Consider the following 27,086-nt stretch of genomic DNA (forward strand, 5'->3'; position numbering starts at 1 on the left):
AGCCTTATTTATCGAGCAACGGAACTTTTATGACGACTGGAGAGCGAATCATATCTAAATTCTATCTCAATGAAATTCATTAAAGAATCGCTTGAAGAATTGGTAGAGGAATTCTCTACAAGTATATTATTATTAATAAACTCTATTATTATTACATTCCGTAGATTTCGAATAAAAGTTAACGAAAAGTAATAGATGAGGAGATTTACTTTTGCACCGTCGTGTACAAAGATTTAATTGGATTATACGACAAATTCGTTGGACATAAATTCGTCGGAAGATGTGTCATTTCAAGTTCAATCCCAGTAGTAGCGTAACAAGCCGCAGATTAATTATGGTGTCGAGGTGAAAGACCAAAAGTACCGAAGGCGACATCGGTTCCGTCGGTGACTTTCACATCTTACAAGACTGCAACTGGCAACCCGTCAATTAGTGCCATCGTCGGCTGCCCTTAAGGCTCTCGCCGGGTCTCTCGCTCTTTTCTCTATTATCGCAAAGAGTTACGGCGCGTATATCTTTCAGACGGTAAGTCTCGTTTCTGCTAAGCTCAGTCGTCTATCGCAACGCTCGATTAACGGTCGATTTTGCCTGTTGGGCAGCTATTAAACGCAGATACAAGAGGGAACGGAAGATATGAAATACGAGACGCTTTATGCACGGAGATCTCCTAGAAACGGCATGTATAATATATAGCAAATATCTCTTAGGTTTTGTAAAGATATTGCGTATTACATAAATGTCTTTGGGATATTCTTGATGGAACGCGTTTCTGTAAAGAGATGCCACGCGTTTTCTGCGGTATTGAAATAAAGAAAAAAAAAATGCCAAAAAGATCGCATAGCGCATATACATTTCCTCACCTCTCGTCCTTTTATAATTTCACATACCGTTCGTTTGAACAAGTTTATATATATATATATATATCACCGTAGATTATATCAATTTTGAACATCCTGTAAATATATGTAAGTATATATACATATATACATATATATATATATATATATATATATATATATATATATATATATGTACTACTTTGCAAAACTATGAATACGGATGTCTGATATTAGATGCAAGGTGCGTAACGTGCGTTTATTAAGTTGCAAGTCCCGTTTCTGCGACAGCTATTTACCTGTTGCACGTCCGATCAACTATCGATTAGACTTGTCAGGCAGATCATTAAAGATAGGAAAAGGACGTCGTAAAGGCGTAATGTACAAAAATATATATATATATTTGATAAAAATTTTCGGCAGAAACAATATCAAATTGTATTTGCGCGAGTAGTAATTTAGAATGTTTTGCTGGACTGAGAAAAAATCTAGAAATATATAGATATTATATGTGTGTGTGCAATCTTTTATTTCATATATGTATATATAATAGAATATATTATATATATATATATATAGAATATATTGTATATATATATATATATATATATATATATATATATATATATATATATATATATATATGAAATAAAATATAAAAGACTGCGTATATAATTTTTCGAAGCTATCAACGGCACGAGATTATCTCTCGGATACGACAGAAGTGCCACGCATTGATGCCCACGCTGAACGTTTTAAGAATATTTTATATATGCGGCACACATAAAGTACACCTGTCAAGTCGTACGTTTCGTTCGTGCTAAGGCTACTTGCCCGTTGTCGGTTCGATTAACGGTCGATTAGGCCTGTCGGCCAGCCGTTAATGCGATACGAGAAGGAGCTGAAGATATGAAATGCGAGATACTTTATGATTCAAGATAACGTTATGAATGGTAACGAGCTCAGCCCGCCTTCCACCGTGTATACGTGTATATCACTTTGCGCCCCCGTCTCGCTTTAATCGAACGGAAACTAATGAAGCCAATATTGCGCCGTAATAAATTTGTCCAACCGCTCGTGTCTATCGGGTACGCGGGATACGATTCCGCACGAAATATATTAATGTATAGAAATGTCTCTTGCACATGCAAAATTTCGTATATCGCGTGACATTTTGACTTTACGAAATGCTCGGGAGTAAAAACATGACAAGTTTGACATCTCGTTCTGAAGACTCTCTCGCATTAGAATTCTTACCTACATTTTCCACCTGGAAATATTTTTGAAATTTTTTCAAATATAAAGTAGAAAAATTAATAGATAGCGATGAAAGCAATTTTTGATATTTTATTCTATTCACGTAAAATAATTCTACCTTCGTTAAAAATATGTCAATGACAATATCACAATCGTTAGTTTGAATTGCGATATCTGTTATGAAAATATATAGCGGTAATTTTGAGACACCCTATATGACTCGCATACATGTGCAATATGTAAACCGATAATAGTCGTTCGAAATAACCAGTTTCTCTCTCTCTCTCTCTCTCTCTCTCTCTCTCTCTCTCTCAGTCCGAATGACGAAGTGTTTGAAATCAATAAACGAATGTTCGTTGACACAAATTATTATTGCTTAATAACTCTTCGTCAAAGTTATATAAAATCGAATTTATAATATATAAATATAAAACCTACTAGGAATAATATCAATACTAGAAACAATTTCGTATTGTCATACTTTGTATTAGCTCACTCGTCGTTCAATTATGAGCGAATTATCATAATTATCGATGACCTAAGTGACCATTTTAATGGTAAAAAATATATGCGTTTGTGGTGATAAGTCAAACTATGTAAAGTTACGTCTATTTATTTTGTCTGCGATAACATGTCTATTATGTCCATTGCATGGGAGCCATACATAGTTGTGTAAACTTTCCGCATACGAGAGATTTGAATATAGATCGACACGTCAAATATATTTTTAATCTTTCATATTAGCGTCAAATTTTTGTTTTACGTAGTGGGATTGTAACATAAATAATGAAATTCGACAAAGCTGATGTAAATATTGAAAATATTTATCGCAATGTATTTACTATTTGCAAATTGTATCCATAATAAATGATATATGAAGTAATATCATATTTAAATTATCAAAATTATAGTTAGTATTTAATCTGATTATGTATTTAAATTCATTTAATTAAACATACGCGAAACATAATAGCTGGAAAATGCCTGATCCAGAGAGTACTTTTGAAACACTATTTTACCTCGTGTTGGAATTAATTTCCTGATTATGTGATATACACCTACATGAAACACGCTATGCATATGAAAGAGCAGCTTAAGCGAAGTACAATAGTTGAGGCACTTTCCAGCCGTGATAATGCTTTTGGCTGAGTTATTCCGTAATTTTCACGAAATTGTCCCGGAACATGATTTGTAGAGTTATTAAGATTTAGTGAGATTAGAGAGAACCGCCCGCGTTTTAGGAATATACAGCCGTTATAAAGGTAGACTAAATACGATGGCGAATTTCAAGCAGCTTTACCGAAGAGGGGAGAAGAAGATACTCTCAACGTTTCAGTTATTTCAGACACTTGAAACAGTAAAATAGATATATCGAATAAACCAAAGCACCGAGCCGAAATCTTCTCAATATCCTCAATAAACGCCTGACAAAATTACGTCAGCAAAAAGACCCCGGTCGACCATCGTCTCGGGGTCTTTAAATCATCGAGCGTGGGAAGCCGCTCTATTTAAGCGTGTATGTACACGACTACTCGCTACTATTTCGTAATCGAGGAAAACAACACATCGGGTGCCGCATTGTCGCGACACGGTACTGCGCTCCCATCTGACATCGAGCTCCACGTAGCACGCAACGCCGCGCGCCGTATCTTGTTCTTTGTTTAACTCCTTTCTCACCTCCTCACGTCGAGCGGAACGAACGTATTAGGTTATGGACCTCGCTTTTCCAGGCGCGCAAGTTATAAATGGCCGTTGCACGCCGAGCTGAAACGTATATACGTATATATATATATATATATATATATATATATACGCCGGGAGAGTGCACCTCGTGTATCCTCCATCTCTCGCGGCGCGTTAACGCGACCCCGGGAGCGGGACAAGGACGGAGCGAGACTGGAAGAGCGCGGGACTAGCCGACGTAGTCGATGGAGGCGCGCGGGCCAGCGGACTCGGATTTATGAGACCGTCATATTTCGCAAGTTGCGAGCCGGTAATTCCTGGCCGTGCCGGCGATTTATGGCCGCGGTGTGTCCCGCCTGCGCCATTAATCCTTCCCTTTCGCCCCGAATCGAACTTCCACCTATCCTCCGCCGCTCCCCCCCCTCCCCTCCCCCTCCCCCTCCCCCCTTTCCCCTCCCTCGTCGCTTCTCCGCTACCTAATCCTCGTCGTCGTACACGCTATTTCGTGTACATATGAGCGGGCGACAACGGGAACTAATCAGTTCTTTTCGTCACCTCGTACGCAATCGAGCTGACTTTAGCATTTTCTCTTTTCAATTTTTTTTTTTTTTTCTCTACTTGTTAGACAGACAACTTGAAAGTCGATTGAGTGACAGTATTTGATTGAATATTTATGAAACGAATATGACGTATCATTTTCTTCTTTCTTTTTATATCAACCGGCTCTATCGAAATTATATATAATCTCTGGAAAGATTATTCCACATAAATCGTTTCTGCTTAGTTGCGTTACTAATTTTCATTTTGACATGTCGCAAATATAAAAGGAGTATTATGTATGTTTGAAATGACTCGTCTTGCTTGCGCCTGTCTTTTTTAGCAGCCGAGGTAAGGAATAGCGAGCGGATAGCGCGTAGAGGAGAAATCCAACGGTCGATTATCAAAGACTCCTATCATCACGCGGATCATTAAGGTAACGTATCGCCGTGGGCGATTTTCAACGAGCGAAATGAAGATTATAGGCTACGCGAGAACCACTAAAACGTCCAAGACGTGCAAGATCGCGAAACACTTCGTGACGTGTTAATTACGCGTTATACCATCCGTACCTCCTCAACGCGGACGGTCAGCTACGCTTCAGGTGTATCATCTTAGTTTACCTCCTCATCGCGTATTCATTGTCGCACCGTAATCGATGCAGAAATTGATCCACTTCGCTTGGCAGATTCATTAGCGAGGAATAAAATTGACGCGGAAGGAACTTTATCTACTATAATTATAATGATTGACGTTTCTTGTTGGCTAATAGTACGATAGAACGTAAAGACGAATAAACTGTATGTTTCTCGTCTTTCTATGTAAACGTGTTTCAAAACGTATCAGGTATTATTTAAAAACAGAGGAATATTAATTATGATACATATTCGATTTTAATTTTAATTTTGTTTAATTTTTGTTCTAGTTATTACTTTCTACTTATTAAATTAATATGATTACACATGCGTGAAGTAAAAAATATTATATTTAATCATACGAAAAATAATTCACCTTTCTCTGATTTTATATATTATCAAGAGATATTTTTTGTCTTTCCATATCGTGTTGGAGCAAGCTGTCATGTACGTTTGACTTCATTGGTTAATTGCTCGTAAATGCTAATGTCATAGTATAGTTTATCATTATACATTTCACAAGGATAATTTATGCCTGCAATAGTTTCATAATTAATTAGGACTGTCAAGTCGATTCATTAGTTGCGTAACTACAATCAATTTAATCTCATAGCTGCGGAACGAATCAAGGCTTCGTTATCTTCTTATTAAACAGATTTCTTGTATATAAAATTCTCTTCTCATAAATAATCATGGCTAGATGAATAAATTAATGACAAAGTTTCTAACAAGAATTTAAAATCTACACCGCGTAGATCTCTATATGCAATTTGAAACCAGATGCAGCCTCCAGCAAGAGCCGTGGCTTTCATAAAATCAGATGATACAAATTCAAGAAATATCATCGGCCGATCAACAGTGTGTAATTAGGAGACGCGGTTACTACGCGCGCGGTGATTACGTTACGATCGTATCGGCACGAGACGAGTTGTCGACCAACGAAATAATTAATCTCGATCGTGAGTTGTCGGCACCCCTCGCGCGCAGAAACGAAGAGACCAAAGAGGAGCCGGTTGCACGTCAAGTATGCGCGGAATGAAAACTGTCAGTGGCCTGACACGACGGACTGGTTGGGGGCGACAGCTCGCTAAATGCACAACCGCCCCGCCTGACTCTATCCAACGTCTGCATGCCATCCCGCAGCCGCCGTTGCTGGAAAGTGCGCGGCGATATTGTAGTCCGCCGCGCGTCAGAATGCCCCCGCGCGCACAGCAGAGAAAAGGGAGAGAGAACGCGGAATAAATAAATAAATAAAAAAAAAAAAAAAAAAAAAAAAAAAAGTGATTCGTGCGAATGCGTGGTATTGACATTTCGCGACCAGCGGTCCATTAACCCCCTCTTTCCCGCCTCCTTTCCCGCCGATGACGGAAAGGCATCGCGGACCGCCAAAAAACCACTTTGACTGCTTACCGTGAGACCGCAAATGTAACTTCTTATTGATTCCGGTTAACTTTAACTTTCTATTTGACTTTCTGTTCTCTCAAACTTTCGATCAATAATATATCATATATGCACACAATCATCGTTAAAACAATAAAGTATAGAATATATTTTGAGAAGATAACCGTTTTTAAAATAAACATTTTGATTAAGAGATAAATTAAGGGCAAAGAGAGACATACTAACATGCTCACTTTTCGATTGTCTATTCAGAGAATTTTAAATTGCCTTGACGACATTAAACATCTTTTTTTCGCTATATGTATATGTATAATAACGTTTACTACGATTTTGTGCGGCGATATTTTATCACAATATAGACGAACGAAAAGACTCAAGCGGAACTCGAACTCAAAATCTTTCGCTTATTGATCGATTATCGTTATTTGTATCAATCACATCTCTACGCAATAATACTTTTATATTTATATATAAAATGCTATCTTTACAATTAGTATGTCAAGTCAGGTATACTCAAAACTTTCAGGATAACACTGTAGGTATGAGAAAAAAAGAAACACAAACCGAAAACACACTTGGAAACGTTCATTATTACGAATAGTATTTATTTCGTGTTGTATATGTAGCTCCACTTGATAGCAGACTAATTCATAATGATAACAGCTTCGTGATTTGCTCTCTCGCATCACGAGATATCGGAAGAGATAAAAAAAAAGTAGAAAATATGATATAATTTTTTTATAAAAATAAATGATTTTTCTTTAAAAAAAAATCTGTAGATGACCAAGTTGCAGCACGAACGTTGTGATAATTTATTTATATCGACTATACGCTAGTTTTCACTTAACCTTGCGTACGGTGGTGACGTGGTAGATATTAGTACAACGTCAAACTTATAATTGGCGTGTCCCGATCGATATTTTAATTTATCTAAGGGGAGTGCTTCAGTGATGCTGTCAGTGCACTTAACGAGTAAAGACAGCCTGCCTAACAGGCGAGCAGAAAATTGAAAACGTGACGCCAGCCATTCAGACGTCATGTACCCACGTCGTAAGGGCTGTCAGGAAGTAATAAGTAAAAATAGGTCTTTCCCTTCAATTCATCGATTACTTCGACAATTATCTGCAGATCATGCTGAGATTATTAGATCTCAAAAATTCTCTCAGATTTTCGTTACATGTCATTAAATAGGTAATTTATCGTGGTAATTAATCAGACTAATATATTATTCACTTACATGTATGTATGTTTTAAAAGGAGCCATCAATAATTTTAAATTTATAAGCGTTTAAAAAAGAACTTTTCAAGGAAAAAAAAATCGATAGAAAATAAAATTATATTTTCCACTAATTTTAGACAGAATTTAATGAAAAATTTGTATTTGCAACTTATTGTTGGTCTTAAAACGTGATGCAAAAAATTAGAAAGTTGTGATAAATGATGATTTGCGTCGTTATTTTTTATCGTTAAGAAAAGATCAGTTTTAAGCTAATTAATAAATCTCATTAAGAAAATATTTAGAATAACACTTTGTAATATGTACACATTCAGAGTTCTTCATATATAGATTGCTAGAACAATTTAAAAAAAAATGTGATTTGCGTGATTGTGATTTTTATACGTCTATTATTTCAAAACTATAAATTAAAGAATTTAAAATATTTAATACGTTATTCTCTCTTTCACTTTATTATTTACTACTTTACTACAAGCTGCGAGTTTTTGTCTAAAAGGATATTGCCGAAAACGTTTGATTTAAGCCGCGTATACTGTTGTGATTAAAAGAACGAAGAGGAAGCAGAGTAGCCGTTCTGAGAACGGGATATAAATGTCGGTCCGGCCTCAGAAAAAAGGAAAGGGGACGGTTGATGCAGAGCCGACAAGACACGATCGAGTCATGCTGGCCCATTGTTCCGCGGTAGATTGGCTGATTTCGTCGGGACGTTTGACGAAGCCGCAGCCGATGCTACGTTCGAGATTGATTGGCAGTGATAGGGACGATCGACGAATACGACCGAAACCGGCACGGAAGCCAATAAAGGTAATTAATGGCTCAGTCAGTCTGTAGATGTTCCGAGGAAGAAAGAGAAACGATGCAATAAGAAAAAGAGAGAAAGTTCGAGAGAAAAAGAGAGAGAGAGAGAGAGAGAGAGAGAGAGAGAGAGAGAGAGAGAGAGAGAGACGCAAAGAGAGAGAATGTTATATCACGCATCCAACTTGACGGATTCTTGCAAAATCCGTCGCTCGTTTGCTTTTTGCGCTTTGTACTTTAATATACAAGACAACAGATTCGCGCTAGCTGTTCGATAGAAATAAAATGTCGGTGTAGAGATTTTCATTTTTGTTTTAATGAATCTTGAAAAGAGTGTCTGTTGTATAAATAAGACTGGCGCGATGAATCAAGAAGATTCTCACAAAGTACGGAAGATTACTTCTCAAAGTCAATTGAAAGAATCAGTTTCAAGACATTTCATTATTAGATTAAAAATGTAAGATTGCCCTACGGAAAGATTGCATGCGCAAACTAATAGGCACACTGTATATGTATAAAGACACAGCGCCTACATTCGCTTCGTTACTCCCGGGACAGCGCGTCGCTTACAGGCTTTTCAATCACTGTCTCCGTCTGCCACCTTCGTTTATAGTCAAACTTTTCTCCTATTCGCAGCTTCCCGATGTTGTAGCGCCTCATGCATAGTCAGCACGCTAATCATCAGATTGCCCGAAGCGATGCTGAGTTGCACACTTGTCAGTGAAAGGTGAAATAAAGCAGCGAACAAGTTGCGCGGTACTCTGGTGAATCCGATTTATGCATGTATATCTAAAACGTGGTCCATCATCCGTTATCTTTCTTTCCTCTTGACCCTTGGGTAGCTGATTGACTCAAAGAACGTTTCATACACGTTTAATGCAGCCAACAACATTCTTTTTGTAATTATCAATTTGCAATAACAGATATTAAACAAGTATTATCAATTTAACGATAAATTGAAATGAAAGTTTTATACCGTGTATTCATATAACATATACAAATATTATTAAACTAATCTTGTCGATAAATAAATAAAATTGCAGACGTGCATGACGATTATCGTTAAATATAATACAATTTTTGTGCGAAATTAAGATAAGAATATTTATATAATTCAGACAGAATATTAACTTTTCTCTCTTACGAATTATATTTATCGTATACATATATTTATACGATAGAAGCACAATCGCGCCTTGATTGACCTTTTCAACGTGAACATTTCAATCAAAGAGATGTCAACTTTTTATTTATCAAAATAAAATAAAGATGGATAGAGTTAAGTACATTAAGAGTCACAAGAAATGAATAGAGACCGCTTCTCAATCGGTATTAGGTATTAACAATGAATGAGAAGACGCGAACACAGTGCGGCGGGATTAAATGTCCACGAGGTGTTTAATATATTCAGACGGATTCGCATTATTGCATGATATTTCCATCGGCGTCTCGTCGAGGATGAGTATAATAAATCAAATCGGCAATAGAATCTGTTTGACCGAAGATTTAAAAGTCAAAGCCATGTGTGGGATCCGGTTATGATTCATGTATTCGGCCAAAGATCGACGATATCGCGGTCCCAGCGCCGCGTCGGAAAGCGCGAGATGGGACAATGCATTTCGCGTGTCTACATGACATCTACAGAATTCCTGAGGGTTCGCCCCTCACGTAGACATAACCCAGTTACAAGTAATCTACTGTCGCAGAGCGTTCTACGAGTCAATGACATTTACGACCCAACAAGTAACATTAATTTGCGTGTGCATTGTTCGGAGAGTGAACGATGCGTGAAACTATTGTGCATGATATCTGCGAGTTACATCTGTATAATATAATTTCGGAAAAATTCCCTTATATTAATATATTAAATATATTATCGCGTAGTATCACTAGTATACGTATGTACATATATAGAATTTTCTGACGTTCTTAATACGGATACTTGACACGTAACACGTTGTGCGTCATCAAAGTAACAAGGATGGTTGCATGAGAAGGGACGTATTACCGCGTTCCCTGTCACTCCCCTCCCTTTAACGGACATAGAGTCCAGTTTCGTTCGCCGGCGTACCATTTGTTTCAATCTATGGACAGAGCTAATTACCAACACACCATCGAGTAACGGCACTCTCGGAGTCTTGCTCTCGGTGCGAAACGCAGCGACGCGGCGCGCAGCGCAGCGCGCGGCGGGCTTGGCAGCTCGGGGTTGGCTGGCTGACGTTACTTCGGCCAGGACAGTTCCTGTCAGGCTACATGGAGACAAACGAGCGACCGGCAATCAACCGCTGTTAGCCCCGTCCGACCTCTCGCCAACCGCTATCTGACCGTTCCTTTTTGCCCTCCGAGCCGTTTCATCATAATTTATTGTGATACCGTCACGTTAATAACTCAATTTATTTCACTGGAGACCCTATTATTTTTACGGCTAGCCTCAGCCTGTCGTCGCGAAGCGCTACGAGTGTTGCGACCGCAGACCGCGCAGAGCCGGTCACGCAGCTTCATCCGGTCTCGCGTGACTCTTCCGGCGAAGTAGATTCCGACTGCTTACGTGGAACGAAAACTTGCCTTGGATACACGCGGCACGGTTGAGCAAAAGCGACCTGAACGCATTTAATTCTTCGCGGTTAAACTTTGTTGCTCAGGAAATTGCTACGGAAAGAATTAATGTAATATATATTTTGCATTGATTTACAATCAGAGAATAATTATTCGATAATCATCGCGCGCTTGAATCATCGATATAATAATAAAATGAAAGGAAAATTTACGTAAGTTACAAATGTTTACGACAGCTATTTGGAAATATCGGATTGCGTCACTTTAGATTGCTTCTTTATGAGGATATAAAATCTTCGAAACTAATCAGCATGTTTACTTTAACATATCAACCGAGAGGGAGAGATCGAGAGAGAGAGAGAATGATTGTATAACTCATAAATCGGAGATTCAACGAAAAAATCTATGTCGCGCCAAATAAATGACTCCAAAAAGAGAATAGATATAAAATTTATGGTCCAAAAAAACTCACGATTTATTTCTAGACCTTATCGATTTAATCAGTCAATTGTATCTTCGCTAATAAACATCAGACATAACGTACGATGATACGACAAAAATTCGACAGTGAATTAATGTCATTATTTTTTAACGACGTCTTATAGCTTCCATTTACACGCCGAGAACTACTGTAACTAAATTAAATCAAGTATACTAAATTTCTAGTTTTTGCTGACGCAATTCATGATTCATTCATGCTTGTCAGCAGATTGTTATGTTGTCTTCTGATTATAATACGAATCGAATAAATTAGCAGAACAAGTCGTGCCGCAATTCATTTTACTGATAAAGTATCGCCAGTTTAAAAAAAAAAAAAAAAAAAAAAAAAAAACAAGAAACAGAGAAAGAGAGAAAGAAAAGAAAAGAGAAGAGAAGAGAAGAGAAAAGTAAAAGATCGATCTTTTATTCGCGAATGGACGTTCATTTGAAATTCAACGGGCGAATCCCTGACGGGCCTACGTCGTTTGCGTGTTCGTATACCATAGTGAGAGAAAGTCGGCGAATTGCTGCTATAATTCACAGAGAATAATGAGAGCTTAATTAGCCACGTGATGTAACGCAGACGCGGTGGAAACGAACCGAAAGACACATCGTACCGGCGATAACATAAACTAGCAATTCTTACGGATTAATACGGACAACATTGTATCTGTGTTGTATCTGCTGTGCCGTATTTATGAAGTGATTAGCCGGCAGAAACGAAGAACCGCCTATTAAAGTGCAGAATTAATGAGTATCCATTTTTTCTTAATGCTCGAAAGTTAGTATTCGCGCACGCCGGCGTGCACACGCTCGTCCGCGTGTTTGTAGAAACATTGATCAATATAGCAGCACAGGAGAATTTTCATTAGCTGCTCGAGTATTTATTGCATAAATGCGAATCTTATTGCGTGAAACATCTTGTACCGTCGCCCGATAAACTTCTATTTTATAACGTACGACAGATCTGTCCGTGTATTTAATAAATATTAATTGAATAACGTACCGATTATAAGTTTAAGCGCGTATAATATAATTTTTTTATACATTTAAATTAGAGAGTTTTTTTCAAAGACGGAATAGTCATGGAACGTATTAAGTAGAGAATTTATCATTGATTACACGTGAAAAAATTTAAAACGATTTAATGACGCGATATGTTACATACAGACGGTTTGCATTAATAATGCAAAGTGATGCAGGGATATCATTTTCGCATTCCGTAGAGCGTGCTTCCACATCGCTTTTCCTACCAGGAATTCGTTTGAGCGACAATTGAATCGCTGTACTCGAAATCACTTAAGCCGCATACACACCTCCACAGTGGCGGTGTCGCCTCGCTACGACTTGTATAATTCTATTTGACGCTAATGAAATAAGTGTCACCGGCACTCAGTGGTGATACGAGCCCAATTATGAGAATGGAGACGACAGGACGAGACGACGGGATCGGTAGCTTGATTAAAATGCAACGCGGCTGCCTCCTGTTGGATACAAATGAACGCTTTGCTTTCAATTTGTTTCGAAGTTGAAAGAGACGTGGCTTCAATATTATGGAGAAATAAGAGGGAGGGGGAGAGAGGAAGAAATGTACAGTAATTATTTACGATAATAAGTTTAGTAACTTGAATGAAACTTTAACATAGATATTATTAATTTTAATATCATTTTGTATCAAAATATATTGTGATTGTTTATCGTAAAATAAAACTCGTTAAAAACAACAAAAAAAAGAGAGAGAATTCAAGCAATATAATTATACATCTTTGAGGCTAAAATTTTTGCATTTAATTTAAATATCGTGCAAATGACTCCAAATGAGGAGAAAATAAATTTCATAAAAAAAGGATATCTCTCTGCAAATATTCGAGATATCGATGAATAAATACACTTTCCTTGTTGTCGCAGGTAAAAGTAGCGCAGACTACATCGCGGTTCATTAAGACAGCGCTGCGGCTGATCCTTCCTGATTCCTTGCATTTAGATTGTAAAACGGCACGATAAGGACCGTAGAACCGCCTCCTTGCCCAAAGGTATATCTACCCTCGACTACACCGGATATATACGGGCTTGCAGGATAACGCGAGGCAAGAGATAGCTCGGGTTTAACCCCTCGGCAAGCACCGCTATACCTCCTCTTACTTAGGAACTCCTTCGCTCCTTATCACCAACCTGGGCTATAACCAACCGAAGTTTCCTCATCAATGTCCCATCCAACGTGGCGTCTGCGACTTCCTGCCTCCTCTCGAGTGCCTCGTTATACGGCTTTTGTCGCTAGCATTTTACTTGGAAATTACGACCCTGTAGCTTATACGAAACAGAAGATGCGACAACCGCAGGTCGGTAGGGCACATGGATCGGATATATAAATTTATTATGTTGGAAGTTTAATAATACGGAAACGTGGATACAATAAATGTTCTGTAATAAACAATATCATGACATTATTATTGCATATAGAAATAAGTACTAAGCATAAACAGAAAACAAGTATTAAATTATTCTTAAATGTTGTGTAGGAAATATCATATGTAAGTAAATCAGTGTAGTTACTCTTAGTAATTATATATCAACCAAGTTTATAGTTTGATTAATTGAAGTACATGAGACATATTAAATTATATTAATTTAATAGCAACGATATGTCCAACGGCAGTACATGTCACCAGAATGCTTTTGTCGATTGACATTTACGGAATTCCGATGCCTTTATAAGCGACATTAAGTTGTGGAACCAGTTTCGCTAACATAGTTTCAAAGCGTGTTTAGCGTAAAAAAGTACGCGCGACAAATTGATGTCAACTTTTATCTTTCAAGTAAGTTCCACTACTGTGTGTTGCAAAATATGGATCAGTTATGCGTGATTAATCATTTCGATCAATTTCAAGCCAATGCACACGCTTCAAAATTAATAATACTATTAAAAATGATGATTAATTGCTTAAAATCATTAATGATTGATTAACAACAATCGCCATTATATATTCTTAATAAAAATATGAGCGCATTTATGTATGCGCATCAAGAAGTAGCAATTTTTTATTTATATGTTTTGTGTATGTTCATGTATACATTAGTTCTTTTCTGTGGTTGTTTATATAATATATACGTATAAATTGAAATATAATCTACACCTCCGTACTTTCAATCCAATAATTTAACGCAATTATCGGCACGGGCATACTGATAGATAGACGGCAGGAGGTGGATTAAGTCAAGCGATTCGAATTACCGGTACACGGGACACGGTTTTGTAAAAATTTTCAGAATGAAACCTTCAGCGTATAATTTACGTTACGCGCGAACGGTTTATACATGAAGGATGGTACAGCGAGGGAAGTTGACACCTTTGACCCCGCAACATTCAACATGTCTTGCAATCATCAAAGCCGTAAAACGACGTGCCGATTGGAAAACGCCGTGCGTTAGTGTAATAATGTATTATTAGGCGCACAATATTATTCGTCAGCTAATCATAGAAAACAGTCACGCGTGAAAGTCGAGTTCGTGTGTACGGTCGTGCAGCATTAGAGAAAGAGAGAAAAAAAAAAGAGGCTTAATGCTTGACCATTAAAGAAGGCCGCTATATACGATGTGTACAACATTATCAGCAATTCTCGCGCATCGCTGGGCCCTACGAGGAGGAGGCAGCTGATCGCTACGCCGTTGTCGTATTATGTAAATTCCTGACATCGGCTGACCTTACAATTAGTTATCCTCGTACGCACGTATTCGCCCGCGTCTTCTCCATAGAATTCCCGGTATCGACGAGCACTAAAGATGTAAAAGCGATTCCGCGACACACAGAGAAATGTTATGTTGGCCGATGGCCAGACTGACGAAAGGAAGATTAAATAACGTCAAGTCTGTAATAACTCGCTATTTATATTAATTATTATTAACAATTAATAAATATCTAATACTGGATATCATAATTCTTTCTCGTAAGGCTTCGATTATTAAAAGGTTAAGTCGTGTCTTTTTTTTTTCTCTCTCTCTCTTCTCAAATCCTTACAAAAAGCAGATGTGAGAGAAATTGTTCGAATAAATATATACAGCGACAGTCTCGTATTGATTTTAGAGTTAACATGGAAATACATATAATCTATTATATATATCGCAATGTGTAAAATGCCAGATGTTGTAACATCAAGCTATGTATATCATAGGAACTTTATACCGCATCGCACTGTATCGTTCAATACGAAGAAACGTATCATTCAACCTCACGCTATAAACACATACGCAATTGATCCCTTTGACCATTTTCGTCAGGTCGACTGACATTTCGGAAGATGGACGTATGTGGCTGATACGAAGTCAACGTCCAGGAATGCGTGGACGCGCGTTGCTCCCGGCGCAGAGCGAGATGGGAAAACTAACGGCGGGAGAGAGAGAGAGAGAGAGAGAGAGAGAGAGAGAGAGAGAGAGAGAGAGAAGTGAGGTCGAATAACAGGGTGCGCTCCGATCAACATTAATCACTATCCGAAGCGAGTAGATAGCCGTCGAATGCTCGCTTTCTAAAGCAAGGTGAAGGGGTGGCTGATAGATGGAGGTGATGAATGGCTCCGTGACGCGAAGCGATCCATCATCTCGGGCCCGACATCACGGGAGCTGCCTACCGCGAGAGCTAGCGGAGAGATTTCGCGCGAGAGGTCATCTCGGCTAATTCATCATCCGGTCCGCCGCGCTTGGCTCTCTCCCTCTCCCCTTCTCTCTCTCTCTCTCTCTCTTTCTCTCTCTCTCTCTCTCTCTCTCTCTTCTCTCGCATCTCTTGTTCCTGCTGAACTCTTTCCGCCATCTTCTACCTCGTTCTCTCCGTTCACAGATTCGCTAGCTGCCTTGACTATTTTCCGCGTTTCAAGCGTCAGGCCACCGCCGTGACTGTTTGCGTCCCGTGACAGTAGCGGTAAGGAAAAGAGGGGAGAAAGGGGGACTCTCTATCAGCCACTTTGAAGAGATGTCCAAGAGGCCGTCGGTGACGACGTTGTCGCCTTGACACTGCATGATCGATGGAAATAATGTGGTAGACGTCTAAAGTTTCTTTCGAGGATGGTGGCTCGGCAAACGAGCCGTCGAGTGACAGCCGTTGTAGAGGGAAAAGAGGGGAAATCTTGGGATGAATCCGTTTATGTCACAACAGTTGCGTTCATGGTACAAACAAACCCTTGAGACGGATGATTATTCTTTTTCTTTTCATCTAGTTGCAAATCGTTCGGAGACTGATTTCTATGACGCATCTTCGTAATGTCCATTATTTTTCTCTTAATGTTAAAATGTTACGACAAATTAAATCTTTAAGTTTCTTAATATCAACAATCTTTTAGTTATTCTTTAATATTATATAATTGAAGAAAGAAGATTGTATGAGAAGCAATCTGAAAAGTTGAAGCAATTACTTTGACACAGTATGATCAATATAAATGTGACGACAAACGTTTACTATTCCTTTTATATACGTTGTATTAAAATTAATCTTCAATTGATAGCCGCAATAAACAGAGAAATCATTAAAGCAACCGTTTACATTACTGCTCTTTTATAGGACACACATAGATTGCTCAACAATCATAGTTTTCCTTTAATAATCTTTTTTTCTCTCGATGATTTCATAAGATATATCGAAATTATTATCTATATACATTTATATATAATTATATAATAAATAGTAAACTTTTTCGTTTACGAATCTCGATTATAAAATTTAATGGTCGTCAAAGTATTTACCACGCGATTGCATAAAAATGATTTGCAATAACGAAGGAAACTATTCGTGGCACTGTTGGCAAAAGAAAGAAATATTTTCGTAGTAGGTTCGCACCGATACTTCTTCGTCACGAGACATCGTCTACTCGACTCGACGTGATCGATGGAAATAACGTAGTAGCTGTCTAACGTTTCCTCCGAAATGGGTAACCCTAAGAAAAATGGCCGGGTGGATGTCTGAGAGCTTCACGCTGCGATAATATCTATCCTGAGTACGAACATATATATGAAGGAAAAAAAAAACATTTCAGCAATATTTTATTCGAATCATTGCGCGCTCAAAGTACAAGTCCTGCACGTATAACGAAAAATATATCCTCGCTATCCGAGCTTAAGCGTTTACCGTACGATCGATTTTTATACATGATATCCTTATATATAGATATGTACGTTATACATTCGCTCGATTTTCCGCATCAACGGGACAATTTATCGAGGTGAAGAAAAAAACAGACACGTGTCTTAGTGAGTGTCCGGAATTGATTCGTTACGCGAGGCGTGGCGTGATTTTCTTAAAAAGGTATCATCTCGAGCATAATCGTATCGTTGAAATTAAAAACGCTTTCGTATGTATAATATACGTATAGTAAAAACGGCGATCTCGTTCGATAAATAGAGATAAACAAAAAGATGCGACGCATCCACGGCCTTATATTATAACTTATTTATTATATATATATATATATATATATATATATATATATATATATATATGAGACTCTGTACATGTTATTTATATCATAATGGTTTTCAATAAATAAAAAATAAAAATAATATAATATTCGATAAATAAAGTTTGCTATACAAGGTGCTCTCTCTCTCTCTCTTGAAAAGCTTTTCAAGTTCTCTGTCGATATCTAAAATGAATAAATTAATTTTGTACGAAATGTGAGATTAACAGAAAGTAAATTTTACGCGCATGACGTAAACGCCGTCAGCAACGTTTGACCTATCGATTTCATCTTCCACCATATTTCTACTGGGAGGGATCGGCTGTAGCTTATAGATGAATTATAGTTGCTCTTTGCTGTCGCGCATTCAACGGTGATGTATGACTCGGCGGGAGACGGTAGGTAGGTAGAAAACATCCACGATGTACGGCCTGTTAATAACAGCAAGAATGAACGAACGACTGCGCAGAGCGCGGTACACAGATGCCGCTGGCGGCTAGACCCCCTTTGTGTTTTATTACAAACGATACGTCAACCACGATGTATGGGCTGCTTTTATCTGCGGCCTGTTATTGATGTGCTAAATTGTCCGCGCTGACTCGTAAGACTGGCCAGAACACGCCTGATAGACGTCGCTCAGGGACGCACTAATCGCGCTAGCCGGGTCTCCTCACTCTGACAAAGAAATCTCTCTCCTTTCCTCTCTCTCTCTCTCTCTCTCTCTCTCTCTCTTTCTCACACGCTACACACGCACATGCACAGGTGGCGACGATCGAGCCAACGCATTATTCGCTGAGACTTTAGCGAGATGGCTTACATCAGAATCTGATATACGTATAATCGGTGAGAAATATATATCTTGATTCCAAAAATAAGCTGCATGTGCCATTTCTTGAAATAATCAAATGCTACTATATTTACTGAAATGTATATTTTTGCATTGAATAACACATTTAACACGTCAGTGCTTGATATAAAACATATTATTCGTAGATGTATTTATAACATTGTGTATTCCAATAATAAAAAAAAATAAAATGCATATTATCTTTTTTTAATAGACACAAACATTTTCAATGAAAACAAGAGATGACTTAATTGAAAGTTTCGACATTTCTATGGCAAAAAAAAAAGTAACTAATACTACGGAAATTGTAAATAATATATTTCGAGACGTCTGCGGCTTTAATTTACGGTTTGTTATCGACAATCTGACATTTGCCGTATGATTATATCAAATGGCTGAAATAATTCAATATAAGCTATCATTAATAAGCTTGACACTAATACCTAATCAAAAGATATGTAAAGCAAATATGAAATTCATTATCAAAAAGCTGATAAAAAAAATACTTCACAATTTTGTTTATTGATTCCCATTTCAAAACAGTCACGCATTTCTATTAAATGTCATTCACCATTCTCATTTTATATGACAATCGGGTAATATAAATATGAAATACAAAATGACCTGAGATATGATATTTTATGCGCACGAATATCTTTTCAACGTCAAATGTAAAAAAGTAAATGTTAGTAATATGACAACCAATGTTTTACCTCGCCTTAATGAAAACAGATATCATGAATTGCAACGCGACAATATAAATGGCTACTAACCAAGAAAAACAAAAGTTACGGGAATAGCAATAGGTAGTCTACTCATCGAAAATGTTTGTCGCGACTATTATCTTATACATCTCGATTCTATTTTTTGATTAATGTAATAAAAATTAACTAAGACGTCGAAAATAATGTTATAAAAAAACAATTTTATATGTATATATATATATATATATATTTTTTTTTTTTTTTTCTAACAACTCTTGGCGAAATAAAAATAAAAAATGTAAGAATTTATTTTTAACAATAGAAATGCGTAGGCCAAGAAAATAAAGATAAGATTAAGTTCTATTAATGCAGACTAATGTGTGTGCATCGCTATTCAAATGCTCTAAATTTTCTCCCCTTGATTCGTGATAAAGCCTCTTCTAAGGAGACAGCTAAGACGCACCATAACTCTGACGTTCTGATCGTGACACATGTCCGTCGCAGAAAAGACGCGCCGAACATGCTGCCAAACGCGCCAGCCGTTGATTTTCCACAAAACGTCTGAACGGTTGATTGACATGTTTATTCGTAATGTAATCTCGCGAATTCGCGTTAAATCACGTTAACGTCAACGCGGCGCGTTTGGCTTTGAAGGTTTTAATTAATATAGGACGAGAAATGCGACCCGTTCAATTATTTCGAATACAAAATATTTCTTCTATTCTATTTTCACAAACTTGAACGTCATCGCAATACACGAGATATGCTTCTTAAATAAAAACAATAAAATAGTGTTGAATAAAAACAATGTTAAAACCATGATAAAAACGATTATCTCTGTAAAAAATGAAATAATAATATATAAAGAAGGAATTAAAATTACAATAAAATGTGTTGTAATTAAATATATGTCAGGAAAATTTAATTCGAAAGACGGACTATACGCGACATGTTTCCTCTAATTGCGTCAGCAAATCTCGGAATTGATAGACTCCATTGATTTATAAGCATAATAAATTATGGGACATGACACGAACATTAAAGATTTACTAATTGCAAGCGATACGTCATTCGCTGCCTTTATTTATGCTTGTTATTTCAACTTTCACAACGACAAAACATTTCACTGTAATATATGTACGATATTTTTAGTTGACGGGATAACTCGTTGGACTTGCTAAACGTGAAAATACGTTCGATGCTAGATGACATTCTTGCGTGTGTAATAGTAAAAAAATGTCTAAAATTTAATTTATACTATTAGTTTAAATATTTACAAAATTCGAGTATTCTTATTCAACAACAAGATGAGACTTTTTAAATTAGTAATTAAGACAGTCGATAAACAAACATATACTGTATTCAAATCAATATTTTATACAAACATTTTTATTATTTTAATTGTTAAAATTCTCTGTATGATAATATTTTTTTATGTTTCCTTGCATAATTATTTACATTCAACATGAAATGTTATATATGTACATAATTAGTAAAATGTATGACTTATATATATATATATATATATATATGGAATAATATGATAATCGAAAAATGTTATCTTATGAAATAAATAATACATTAGAATTATGCATATATAAAAATTTTCCTACTTTTCAATTATTTATAAATTTATAAATCATTACATCTTTATATATCGTAACCACGTCACGTGAATGCTTTATATCATAAGTTTCACAAAACAATAAAATTATTAATAAAATGATAAAACGAGTAACGCGAGTTAAATACATTATAAACAGTCGATAATGAAAAAACAATTTGAGATAGTCTACCTAATGTGTTTGCATTATGTAAATTTAAATTTATTGTAGCGACATATATAGCGATCGACGCAAAGCAATAAATTTTTTTCATTAGCTCATTATCAAATATAGCGGCTAGTTAAGGCAAGCACAGTCCCGACAAATACATAAAGACTTTCTGTTCTGACGTCCGACAAGTTACTAATTGAGATTCAGCGACACGCATAATCGTCCCGAAATAACATGGATTCCAATCGGCGGAGGGCGGAGGGCGTCGTGAAAGGCGAAATACGGACGGGACCATTCATCCCGACGGTTAAAATCACCGAATATTTCACTTTGCTGAGCCAGCTGAGCCTGCCACCGCCTGTCGCGGCACCCCGGCGATGGAAACGAAACGACGGAGGGATGAAGCAGACCTTCTCCAGTGTTGGGTATACGGCTCGCTCCCCCCCCCCCCCCACCCTCCCTTTCCCCCACGGGAGAGCCGGCGGCTCTAGGAACCTACGGTTTGCCACCCCCGCATCCCTCTCTGTCTCTCTTCGTCGCGCTACCCCCCTTCCCGCTACGCTAGGCTGCAGATTTATGCGCCCCGCCTTGCAGCGCTGATATCCGAGAGCTCACGACCCGCTCCGTCCGTAATGAAAGAAATAAATTTACTCTTCTGGGGGTGCCCCAGGGATTGAGACTCGTCGTTTGTGCGCGCACACGGACGTGGCGCTCCGCATTTTGACGATGTTAGCGACGGAAGGATCGCCAATTTACAGATTTTCTCACTAGATTTGGTGTCTTTGAGTCACTACTTGGTAATAGTACATAGTAGTTTTATACTTTTGCAACGTATCCATAATAAGACGTAAAAATAAACAAGAGGAATGAGTAAAAGCCTATGTCTGTATAAGCGAGAGAAAGGAGAAAAGAAAAAGAATTTGAAATAAAAGAAGAAAATAATTATGATAACATAAACATTAATTTCTTGCATATTTCTCATGGTTTCTCATTTTTCAAACTTTATCCCTGGTTGTTTTATATTCTCATAAAATTTACCTTTTTATCCTTATTCGACACATGTCACTTTAATGATGTTAAATTATAGATAAATTTGATTAATTTTACTATTTGTGCAAGACAAACTTGAAGTAAACGAACTATTATTTCGCATAAAGAACAGATATAAAAATTCATGTGTGTGTGTTTAAAGCTATTAACTTTTTTAAGATGTATAGTTAAGATATACAATGTAATATGTAAGTAGATTATTCAAAGTCAGCGTGGCTATTGACAATGATTGATAAAACGATGGGATGTGGTTAATAATATCATACTTGTATTTAACTGAAACATTATTAAAATTATTTAATTTATGATAGAAAGAAATAACAGGGTATAATCAAAATTTTATAAAGATTATCTATAAGAGATAAAGAAAGTTTTTGAAATTAATGGCTTGAAATCTCCAGGCGAGTCGTTGCAAATACAATAATTATCTTTATCTTGATTTTTTGATTTAGTAAAATTATATTATTTTCCACGATAAAAAGAATATATAAAATATGGTATATACGTATTATTTCTTACATTTTTCTACGAAAGGTTCAATATAAACGAATAATAAATTTAGACATACAAGAAATACGCCTTGTTGCCAGTGAATGACAGATTGTGAAGTGCGTTTGATAAATTATCCGTCAAGCATGACTGATGAGCAGAAATCGTAACGGGTCAGCGAGATCAGGCAGACTGATTTTTACATCTCGTATAATGCAACAAAAAACGTTATACCATAAATACGAATCAAAATTAAATATCATATAATAATTTATATCTTTACTCTATACGCACAACGTATAAATACATATAGTTTGAGCGAACAGAGATAAATTTTTGTTAGTGATACATAAGTAATTGCGCATTTTAATGATCAAAATATATAGGATTAATTTTATTCGAAAAATTTACTTGCAAAAATAGATGGAAAAAAAAATTAATAATTATATGAAAAAAACATACCAAAAGCGGAGAAAAGGAAGGAATCTGGTACACTCGAACGACGTGGCTAAATGGTGAAATAGATATAAAGGATTAGATGATTCTACAAACATTGTTTTTATTAAAGCGGTATGGAAACTCAACGATATTTACAAGAGATATTTACAATGCGAATAATGCGTATCGTACACCATGTGCTTCCTTTATCAGATCATCCTATTCGACAATATGTAAGACGATGTGATGTTAGAAAAACAATGCGATTCGATACGCTCACTATACCTGATCGAATATTCTTTATGTAAATATCAAATTTCGTGAAGAACAAAAAAAGAGATAAAAACATATTATCTAGAATAATTTTATTTTTTTGCAACGATAACCATATTTGTCTTTTGACAAATGACGGCGATAATAAATTACAACGTTGTATTTCATCTCAGAGAAAGATATCTTGAATATTTTCATTAATATTTCTTTCTTATTCACGGATATCTTTTTTCTTTTTTTTCTTGAAAAAGTAGCGTAATATCACAGTTATATCATGGACATAGAAACATGCGAAACACTATCGAACGCGTTAAGATGAAAGGTTCGCGTTTGCGGAGCGTCGGAAAATGTACAGTGTACTCGTAATACGCACTTTACAATCCTTCACAGACATGCGTTCAGTACATCGTCGAATAACCAATTAATGTCGCTTGTAACGCGAAGATGTGACGTACAACGGGGCGAGGATCTACCGTTATGTGTATAAAAAAAAAAAAAAAAAAAAAAAAACGCTGAAAGATAAAACACGACGTCTCGTCGAGAATGCGTTTGGAAGCGCGATCCGAAATTCTCTTTCGTATCTTACGTGTGAAAGCGAGGGAGGTTTTGTTCGTTCAGCGATCGTGACAATATCAACTTACACAGCTGGAACAGACCTCTTCCCAACCTGGTAACCGGATTTTAATAGAGATGCGTATTACTTGTGTATCATAGAAGTTCCGCAAGAGAGTGGTGTCGCGATGCAACGTTACACTGCCAAGTTGTTTCATAAACTTTAATTATAATCTTCAATGTACACATATATTTATATGTATATATACATATATAGAATTCTTTTAAATAAAATTTGTATTATACACAGTGGCTATTTACACAACAGTCTCTCTTAGACGGCAATTTCGTCCGCATCATTCTTTGCACATTTTCCAACTGTACACTGAGAAAGAAAGAGACAGAGAAGGAAAGAGAGAGAGAGAGAGAGAGGGGAGGGGGGAAGAATGAGAAAAGAAAAAAAAAAAAAGAAGAAACAGTTCCTTTGCGAATAATTCTATCCCCCGCTGTGTCCCCCCTCGGGACATATATCCGTCTTAAGGATGTACGGCAGCGCCGATTCGTTGTCCATAAACCGCATACGGCGAGTAATACGGTCCCAAGGCGTTGAAAGCGCTGTACGGCGAGGCGGCCAACGAGGCCGGGAGCGGGCCCGTCGGTTTACCGTACGGATGATATCTGGCGCTGAGGGGACTGAGCGACGGCGCGGGATAAGTGCCACCGCTGGCCCGATGAAGCGTCGTTGACGGCGACAGCAGTGGATGCGGATGCGGATTGCCTAAAAGCGCCGCCGCAGATGCCGCGTGATCACCGCCACCGGCCAGGCTCGTATGACTACGCAGATGTTGAAGCAGCTCCTCCGACGTTGAGAATCTTTTTCCGCAGTAAGACTCGCCGGCGATCCAATTGCAGACGTAAGGCCGGCCGCCGGCCAACGTGGACGGATAAGACAACGACGGAGGCGGCATCGGGCCCAACGACGACAACGCCATGGCCAGGCCGTACTTCTGATGGTCGCACTGAGTACAGCCGCTCGGACAGCTACCCGCGCCCATCATGATCTGGGCGCTGTGCATGTTGTACTGGCAACCAGTGCAATAGGGATCCTTGCAGACAGGTACCGGTACCAGAGCCTCACCGCCGGCTGGAGTCTTGACGCGGGCGTAAGTCACGTACGGATTGCCGCCGGTCGGACTGGCCGACGGATAGCCGAGCAGCGCTGCCGCGGCGGCATGATGATGCGAGAAGGGTGACGCGCCCGCGAAGGGCGGCCTGAAGGCGGGATTCTCGGCCAGACCAGGCGGACAGCACAACGAACTGCTGGAGAATCCTGGAAGACCCGGTTTGTAAGCCGCTAGATTCGCGTCCTTTGTATGCGCGCCGGAGAGGATCTCCATTCCGGATCTGATAATCGGACTGGTGCCGTTGTTATTTTTGTTATTGTTGTTGTTGTTGTTGTTATTGTTGCTACCGTTGATACTATTATTGCTGCTCCGTGGTGAACCGTCAGTCTTTTCGCGATCGGCCGGGGTCTTACGGTCGACCGACGGCGTGCCGCTGGTGGCCGTCGCCGTCGCTTGCTCGCTCGGCGACGCAGACTTTCGACCGATCGGCGTACGATTACCGGACGATTTTTTGTCGGGATACATGTTATCACTCACACTGATACTATCCTGACCACTGACACTGTGTACACTGGCCTTGGACGCGGGCCTGCCCTCGTCCGAGGTTTTCTTCGTCACGACATTGGCCTCGTACGGTTTGAACGCCAGCGACTTGCCGTCCGTCGGACTGCTGCGCTGACTGTTGCGTTCCATCTTCGCGGCCGGCGGCGATTTCGCGTTCGTAGCGATATTTATTCCTTTCGAGTTCTTCTCCAAGGGCGATATCAGCGGTTTACTGGGCGAATCTGCCCCGATTTGACTGCATGTCTGCGCTAATAACGCCAGCGGACTTTTCTTCGCGTCCAACTGCGAAAGAAAGTAAAATTATAAACAAGATCGACGAAGAAAACAATAACATTGAACTATAGATATACGCAAAAAAATATCTAACATCTCGATTATTAACAATGCAATTTTCTGTTCGGTTTTGTCGGATCGCGATAATTTTATTAAAAAATTAATAGAAGAAAATACAGCAAAAATAGAGCGATTCTCGACTATCAATTTTTCATATATTTACGTATATTACGTATATTTTCGTCAAGATTTACATTGCTCTTGAACGTAAAATAAAATACTACACGATACTACACAATACTAACCGTAGTTGGAAGCGGAGAAAGATAATCCGGTGGTAAATATTGATTGTGTCCAGTAGTCAGCATACCTCCTTCCTCAAGCACAACCATTTGGTTACCCACTAATAAATTTCACTGCACTTAAACCAACAGGTAATATTTACACACAGAACTGTGCGAAATTGGTTCGCGCGCGTCGAACCCGACCGAGAATAAGACCACCGTGAGAGAGCCGCGAACGCTGCGTCTCCGTCGGCAGGAATCGATCACTGCCTCGGCGGCAGCAGCAGCAGCAGCAGCAGCAGCAGCGTATTCGCAAACGACGACGCGTACTCCACGAAATCCAGGAAAATAGTGGTGGCTCGCGCGAGCGAGTCACTACACTGCGAGAGAAACGGTCTGGCTGCGCCGTCTGGTGTCTGGCGGCGCAACGCAATCTCCTCGCTTTTCCCTCTCTCCTTGCCCCTCTACCCGCCACCGTCCTCCACGACCCGGGGTGTATAACCTGTCCTCTCCTGTCATCCCCACCACCACGCCCTATACGAGAATAGAGGGAGAGATGGCATTATGGTGGGAGAATTGCGGTGGGGTTCGGTGCTGTGTAGGGTGTGGGAAGGCATTCTAATTCAACACGCCACCCATGATGTTGGCCCGACGATGACAGCTCCCATCCCGGCTTTGATATTTCACCGCTTTTACAGCCGTCCATCCCCCTTCTCCCCGCTCCGCCGACCGACGAGCCCTTCCCCCCCCCCCTTCCCTCGCGCCGTCCCCAGCTCATCGTCTCTCTTTCTCGCTCTCTATCTTTCTCTCTCTAGCCACTTCCTCCGCTACCCTTCCCCGCTAGTGCTACCACAGCCGC

General features: G+C 38.6%; 1 protein-coding gene across 1 annotated transcript; it reads right to left on the reverse strand.

The window, feature by feature from the left end:
• Positions 1–23,253: 23,253 nt before the first annotated feature.
• Positions 23,254–26,612, reverse strand: Noc (zinc finger protein no ocelli). Its single transcript, XM_072899061.1, has 2 exons — positions 26,249–26,612; positions 23,254–25,952 (listed from the first exon to the last, which is right to left on the reverse strand). Exons 1-2 carry the CDS (start codon positions 26,333–26,335, stop codon positions 24,519–24,521), a joined length of 1,521 nt encoding a protein of 506 aa, XP_072755162.1. The 5' UTR covers positions 26,336–26,612; the 3' UTR covers positions 23,254–24,518.
• Positions 26,613–27,086: the final 474 nt, after the last annotated feature.

The sequence above is a fragment of the Anoplolepis gracilipes genome, chromosome 9 (assembly GCF_047496725.1).
Source record: "Anoplolepis gracilipes chromosome 9, ASM4749672v1, whole genome shotgun sequence".
In the NCBI taxonomy this organism is placed as follows: domain Eukaryota; kingdom Metazoa; phylum Arthropoda; class Insecta; order Hymenoptera; family Formicidae; genus Anoplolepis; species Anoplolepis gracilipes.

What these genes read in the sequence shown, in the direction of transcription:
- Noc (XM_072899061.1), bottom strand. Translation starts at nt 26,335, where the DNA reads ATGGTTGTGCTTGAGGAAGGAGGTATGCTGACTACTGGACACAATCAA. An exon ending in TTTCTCCGCTTCCAACTACG is followed by an intron (nt 25,953 to 26,248) that starts GTTAGTATTGTG and finishes TTTCTTTCGCAG; the next exon opens with TTGGACGCGAAGAAAAGTCC.